Here is a 7,778-nt window from a genome sequence, read left to right on the forward strand (position 1 = left end):
TTGTAACAGTGTACTTTTTACAACTTACGTGCTCGATGTTTTTTTAATTAGACCTAAGAACTCTCACAATAAATCACCTTGTAGCTTCGAATGAAATAACAAAAGTATAATCATATGTTGGTTTAAAATGTCTATATCCAAATATTCCTAATAAAATACAATTAACAAATAACAACGAGTAAAATCAATGATAATTCAATGTTCTCAGTTTAATTGAATTTGAAGTCAGAAAACGGATATCAAAGGACTACCAACCTAGGATGACTAGTCCCACGCCAGTGTGTCAGTGGAACCCGACCCAAAGACCAAATCTCAGCTTGATCCGTTGCAGAATAACGTTTCTAACAGGTATAGTACCGCCGCCGCCAGCTCGGGAAAACACCATCACCATCATCACACTACAAACCTGCTGTAGTGAGAGAGAAAGGGAGAGGAAGAGTGAGGAGAGAATCTGCAGGAAAAAAATGCCAATGTTGATATCTCCTCCTCAGACCCAGGTGTAGCGTGTGTCGCACAATCAGGAAAAATACCAAAACAAGAAATTCAGGAATCTTTTAGAGCACCAATAAACCGCATAGAATAGACTAGAAATATATAGAGCCTGTACCCACAGCATGCCATTCTGTCAAAGAAAACTAATTCCAGAAAGGAACGTAACGTTACCATCTGTCCTTCAATTCCTCATCAGAAAGTAGTACAATTATAATACTTTTGATCCTTCATTAGTGCCTCATAATTACTGTACTAATTAGAGTGGAGAGCTGTGTGCTGTCATGACAGTTACCACTCCTCCCATTTAACAAGATATGTAATGCTAAATCTCATCACTCCTGTCTCCGTTCACATCCCTGCAATGTATTACCGCTGGTACAATCCATACATGATAGGCTAGACATGGTTTAGGATTATAGAAAACCTAGCAATGCAATACACAATTGATCAAATATGATTACAAATAATAAGGAAAATAGGCTAAACCAAAATGTGGTTTGGCAAATGCACAATATTCACCCCACAATTTCCCTAAATGACGCAACTCTGTTAACAAAGCCTGACACAAAAAAAAGACAACCAAAGATCATTCTATGTAACGGAGATAAACCACTGACATACTAGAAACGTCAAGCATGTTACAATTTAGCAGAAAGATATTGCAATGCTATTTCGAAAGTGTTGAATCCATTCTTGCAGTTAGAAAGTGTAAGATAAAAGCAAATCAACACGTGCATAAAACAAACTCTGTATAAAAACAGACTGATGCAAGTGAATTTCCAGTGCTGCGTTTTAGTTTCTTCCTATGTAACACTCCTTTAAAACACAACAATTTAGTTTTTTTTTCCTGCTTACATGAAGAAGGCTTATGTCAAGGCACAGTCCTATAGGCGACGCATGGCTCAAACGAGCATCAAGAATTCAATGGCTGGCTCGAGATTGTCAAGATGAAGAAACAACTCCCTGATTGGTGAGGTGCGGGGCACGTCACGCTGTAACCAATGACAGGAGAGGAAGAGAGAAACGCGGAGAGCGTTATGATAAGGAGAAAATATTAATTCCCCTCGCGGTGGGCCGTGACGTCAGTATAGGAAGTCAATGTAGAGCAACACTAGAACGATTACAAGCAAAGGGGGAGCGTGATGTCCAGGAGTTATCCCTCCGAATCTCCACACCTCAACTTAGAGAGAAAGTTCAATAGCCATAACAAAAGGACGTGGACTACACAGACAGACCCACTGCTCATTTACAATCGAATGTAACAACATCTTCTTGGACCGTATTTTTTTCTTACCATTTTATAGAAATATAAAACGTGGATTTTGGCTTTGTTTATTTTCCCTACCATTTCAACTCATAAATTCGTTTGACTTTTAGGTGTACATGTGCCTCGGTTTGTGTTCTATTATAATTTTCATCGGTTTTGAATAAAATGGAGCATATAACCGGTGTCCTAATGTTGTTATGAAGACTTAAATATCCATCTCTTTTGCTTTTCTTACTATGGAATCCTCCAGCGGCTCTAACTTTGGAATAGACACTATTTTATCCAACCCTACTAATTCTGTTAACCCTGCGCTAATGAACGGAGATTTCCGCCTCGGTGACAGCAGGACAGCGGATTTCAGTCGGAGCCAGGTCACCCCGTCCCCGTCATGTTCGGACATAGATACGGTGGGAACGGCCCCCTCTTCCCCAATCTCCGTCACCATGGAGCACGCCGAGCCGCATCTGCTCCAAGACAGCTTACCGCACCACCACCACCACCACCACCACCACCTGCAGCCAGGGAGTTTGCAGCTATCGCCCCAGCCACAGCAGCTAGGGGCTGGAGCCGGTTGTGCCCCCAGGACTGCCACCTCTTCGTTTTTAATCAAAGACATTTTAGGCGACAGTAAACCTCTAGCAGCGTGCGCACCTTACAGCACCAGCGTACAGTCACCCCATCACATCCCCAAACCAGAGAGTGCCAGGGACAGTGGGGACGGCTTCAGGGCCAAGTTGGAACAAGATGAAAACAGGAGCAAGTTGGACAAAAGAGAGGATATGGAAATGAAATGCAACGGTAAGTGAATATTTAGGATACATTTACATGGAAATATGTTTTTATGGTATAGTTATTGGATGGAGTAAATTAGGTTTTAGTGTACACAAAACCTTTTTTTATTGGGTAGGCTGTCATAGTATAAGCTAATGGTGTGTAGCATACATTCAAAGCATATTTGTGTTGAATTGTCTGTGCATAAAAAAAGTTGATAGCAGCCTGTAGAAATATTTTCCTGGAAGATAACCATCAAATTGAATAGGCCAACTGCGCAAATAATAGTCTAACAACAATAATGTGTTGGTAGTAGCCTACGGTTATTTGTAAACTAATACATATCTATTGTACAGCATAACTGCCTTGAATGTAGACCACGTTGAAAACTAATTCCAGAAAGGAATATAATATAATATATAATATTATCTGTCCTTCAATTCCACATCAGAAAGTAGTATAATTATAATACTTTTGCATTTTCTGTCCATAAATAAGTTGATAGCAGCCTATAAAATATGTTTCTGGAAGATAACCATCAAATTGACTAGGCCAACTGCGCAAATAATAGTCTAACAACAATAATGACAACAATAAGAATAAGACTATGGACATCTTAAATTCAAATTAATGGTGTAGGCTAGTTGGTTATATGTTGGTAGTAGCCTGCAGTTATTTGTAAACTAATACATATCTATTGTGCAATATAACTACCTTGAATGTAGATCATGTTGTGTGTTTATTTGAATTTTTTACGACATTTATCAAAGGCTGTCTTATTAGACAATGATATTTAAGAGTTGATTTTCATTTTCCCTTTTTAATTTAGCATAACAGAACCGAAAACAGATGTAAGGCTGGCTAGATATGTTCCCCGTGCGCAAAACTCCCTAGTGGGTCAATTAGAGAGATTATTGTTCTTCCTAGAGGGGGGATCACAAGCGGGCAGAAACTGCTACAAATATAGATGGATTGACACATCGATTTCCCAGTTTTACTGCTAAAAACTTAAGTTGACAAATACAGTCCGAATTTCTTATAGGCTGTTGATTTTCCCCCTAGCTGTCTGACAGGTGCAGTCAGTGACTGCAGTGCTTCAGTTTCAACTGGACTGCTAATCTTTATGAAATAATAGGCTATTGTGAGAGGTTCAACGTTTAAAACCACTTGTTTAATTCGATTGGTTTATATTTTTCCTTGTTAGAATACGTAGAGGCCTATTTGACCTTATTTTGATTCAGGACTAATAGACTATGTATTTGTTGCGAATTTAATTTTCATTGAACCATTAAGGCTTTAATTATTTAAAAACTGAAATGATTGTCCACTAATGAATATGTTCTATAATTTTTCACATTCAGGAACAAAAGAAGAGAATGAACGGGAAATTTCAAGTAGCAGAGATAGTCCTCAATCACGGTCAAAAAAACCTCGCAAAGCACGGACGGCCTTTTCAGACCACCAACTCAACCAGTTAGAGCGAAGCTTCGAGCGCCAAAAATACCTCAGCGTGCAGGATCGCATGGACCTCGCGGCAGCACTCAACCTGACCGACACACAAGTAAAAACCTGGTACCAAAACCGACGGTATGTCACACCTACTTCAAAGCATCATTATCTTCATCATTTAATTTAAATGTAATTTAATTTCTACAATTTCTATTATTATTGGGCTATTTTAATTAGCCTATTATTATTTTTTGTTATGCCTATTTGATGGTTTTTGTTGGTGGTGACTTTGGTATTATTATTTACATTAATATAATACTATTATAACATTGTAATAACAGTAGTAGGCCTATGCAATTTCAGACCATAATAACACGATTTAAGGTGGATGCATGTGTTGTTTAGTTAATTTCGTTCCTAATTAATAGTGCAGTTTGGTGTATTTTTATATTTCACGTGTACTGCCTTTTCATGCAGACCCATAACGTGCATGGATTGAAGTTAATTAGGCCTACTGAACAGACAGAGTAGAATAGAATAACTTAAGAACAGATCAAGGGGAATAATTAAACAGGCCTAATGAAAATGGCTGTCATGGAACAGACAAGGATATATTTACAAGATGAACCCACACCGTTTTATTCCATGGTATTGGTTATTGAAATACACGTCACACTGGGACTATTAAAGTCTGTCTGAACAACACATGATGTTGGCAATGCACAATTTGCCTCTCTGGCGTCATTGTTAAGATTTCCCCAATATGTCAGCCAAGATTAGTGTTAGCAGCGCCCACCTAGTAAGACAAAGACACAACCCAATATAATGACGAAATATGTTATGACTACAATCATTTTTTCGATCCTGCAGTTATCGTTCTCGTTGAATGTAGCAGCCTATAGTACAACAACCCATACGTTTTTATAAATTATTTAGGTATAATATAACATCTTCAAGTAAATCTGCCAATGTTCACAGCATACTTGGTTAGTTTATGCAGAGTCCTAACGAGAAGGACCAATGAGCGAGTAATGACCTGAAATTAATCTATGATCTTATCAACCAAATATAGGCATTGCACTGTACACTTGAAATACATTTTCTGGATGTAGCTACAGGTCCTTTGCCTGGGCTAATTAAAGGCATAACCACCGATTCATGCTGCAAATAATTAGGCCTCACCAATTAAGGGCCCGTTTGGGGAATTCTCGGAGCCTGAACCGGTTAAATAATTGATTTGTTGTATTTTGATCTGATTTCAGGACGAAGTGGAAAAGACAGACAGCGGTCGGATTAGAGCTACTGGCTGAAGCCGGAAATTATTCCGCCTTACAAAGAATGTTCCCGTCGCCCTATTTCTACCACCCGAGCTTGTTGGGTACCATGGACAGCACGACAGCAGCCGCCGCAGCCGCAGCAATGTACAGTAGTATGTACCGGACTCCGCAGCAACCACATCCCGGTCTCCAGAGACCCCTTGTCCCGAGAGTACTCATCCATGGCCTTGGGCCGGGGGGCCAACCGGCATTGAACCCGCTGGGTAACCCCATGCCCGGCACGCAGCATCAGCGGTAGAAACTAGAACAAGACGATTCCTGTCAGAAAAACTGTTTTAACCACATTTGATGTGAGTAAATGCGTTGACCGATGAACAATACATTTGAAGATGACAATATATGACAGACAATTTTACAGAAGGAGAAGGAGGTAATATTTAATGACTGAGAGACAGTTCTGACGTAACCACGAACTGTCTGCAGCATCGAGTCGAGGCCATGACAGAAAAAGGACTGTTCATATGTATGATTGTTTGTTTTTTGTACAAATTCACTTATACTAGCAAATAAACTTATAAAGTTTATTAGATGGAGAAAAGGGTTGAATAAAGACGGAATGATACTAAAATGAATATTCTTGGATACTTCTATTGGGTCAGACGTCCGGGGCTGCCAGTCTGAACTTGGAACTGCATTGCCATCCAAACATTCAAAACCCCATGTGGCATTAAAATGTCTGCAGGCTAAAAGCGTATGGTGTTAATATGAGATAGGCCTACAAAGACAAAATAATATGTTTATATTTTGATAACGTGCAGTCAATTAGGTTATCAAGGAGCCAAAACGACAACTCCTCGATAATATTCGTTTTAATTTTTCATAATGAACATACATCAAATTTTCATTTTTTTATCTAAAGCCTAATCTTAATCTCGAATCCCTATAAATTTAAAAGTCACCTACAGATTCAAAGTTATGAGTACATTTTTATTTCATCGAACTGTACCCTTGTGGCCTAAATGCAAATGCAGCAGGCTGTTATCTCTCCCTCTCTCTATGATGGTGAGAATTAATGGTTTGATTAGCTGTGATGCTGGGTTGCTGCGGTGGGAACCGGGAAGGTGGTCCTCGCGCAGCAGCTGTTCTATGGGAGCACAACGCTCGAGACAAGCGCTCCGGACAGACAGCAAGCGGGAGGGTTCTCAGCGTGAGCGATCAAAAAGTCCACCAACACTAAAACTATACTTTAAAAAAACAACAACACATCGCTGCGCATTATCCGTTGTTCATGGTCCTTATTTTAGCCACCGTTATCCGTTGGCTTCACGGTGAAAAGATAACATTTTAATACATTTTCTCGAAGAAAAAAATAACGTTTAGCCTACCTAATCCAGATTCAGATGTATGATCATGCCTAGTAAGCGAACCCATTTGACTTATACGAACCAGGAAGGGCAGTGATTTATGAGATATAAACAAAACAATATTAGAGCTACTGCGCAAAATATCAGAGCCTAACCTTTTTCCTTAGTTTATTGCAGTGGGTTATATCAGGGTCACACAGTGTTTATTGGTAGTCTAAAACACATCTATTTGATGCAAAAGTATACACCTCACACACATGGTCATGGGCTTACAAAAACGATGTTACCTGTACCATGTCAGATATAGAGCTGAAACGTATTCCATTTTGAGTTTGCTTCCCAATATTATACTTTATATACATCACAGAAGACTGAAATATAGCACAACTGTTTGACATAGAAACACCAGATGTTGTTGTTGAAATCATGTTAATTAATTACGAAATTATGAAAAATATCAATAACATTCAACCCATGAGGCTACTAGGTCATTTGACTGCATGATAGGACTACAACATAATTCAGTTGGCCACAGTCTTTTGCACCTGTCTTGGGTCTTGGATACTCTTACGATTCTCTATCTAGGACAGCGTGTATGTTGCTATCTGTGACAGAGCTAAACCAATGCCACGCGGGACTATAATTAAATGAACATTAGAATAGTTTCTTTTTTAAGTATATTCACGTCCTCTGGAGAATAGTGGTGAGGGGGCGCTTTCATGTGAATTGACTCTCGAATGGAAGCGCCTCGGGGCACGTTTGTTTGCGCTTCCCTAATTGGTGAATCGTTTGCTGATTTCTGTGTTATTAAATTCCTGTTCAAGCCAAGTTGACCTCTGCTGGTCTCAACAGTGACAAGGGAACGCTATAGGCTGCTTTACGCAGGCTGTAGCCCTATCGCAGTTTCTTCTCAGTTTATCAACGAAAGAAGATTATAACCTGGCCTTTTGTCTTTATGGTCAGGCTATGAATATCCAGATAAAACTTAAACGGCAAAACAAAAGGTAGCTATTCAAAGCAACGTTGAAAAAATAACGAAAAGCAATAGGCTGTACATCGAAGGGCACTGAAATATACGGATCATGTGTCCCATAAACCAATATTTTTTTTTGTCATATTTCCTGCAGCGTTATTTGCTAAATCATGAATTGGTATTCT

At 39.3% G+C, this 7,778-nt stretch overlaps 1 protein-coding gene across 1 annotated transcript; it reads left to right on the forward strand.

Moving 5' to 3' along the window:
* Nucleotides 1-1,597: 1,597 nt before the first annotated feature.
* LOC123997952 (barH-like 2 homeobox protein) lies at nt 1,598-5,867 on the forward strand. Its single transcript, XM_046302702.1, has 3 exons — nt 1,598-2,557; nt 3,892-4,117; nt 5,242-5,867. Exons 1-3 carry the CDS (start codon nt 1,996-1,998, stop codon nt 5,552-5,554), a joined length of 1,101 nt encoding a protein of 366 aa, XP_046158658.1. The 5' UTR covers nt 1,598-1,995; the 3' UTR covers nt 5,555-5,867.
* The last annotated feature ends 1,911 nt before the right edge of the window (nt 5,868-7,778 follow it).

Source organism: Oncorhynchus gorbuscha, linkage group LG15, assembly GCF_021184085.1.
Source record: "Oncorhynchus gorbuscha isolate QuinsamMale2020 ecotype Even-year linkage group LG15, OgorEven_v1.0, whole genome shotgun sequence".
NCBI classification, from domain to species: Eukaryota; Metazoa; Chordata; class Actinopteri; order Salmoniformes; family Salmonidae; genus Oncorhynchus; species Oncorhynchus gorbuscha.

Bases quoted from the DNA above. Each gene is read 5' to 3' on its own strand.
- LOC123997952 (XM_046302702.1), top strand. From the start codon at position 1,996: ATGGAATCCTCCAGCGGCTCTAACTTTGGAATAGACACTATTTTATCC. The intron at 2,558-3,891 runs GTAAGTGAATAT...TTTCACATTCAG, and splicing joins TATGGAAATGAAATGCAACG to GAACAAAAGAAGAGAATGAA. The intron at 4,118-5,241 runs GTATGTCACACC...ATCTGATTTCAG, and splicing joins ACCTGGTACCAAAACCGACG to GACGAAGTGGAAAAGACAGA.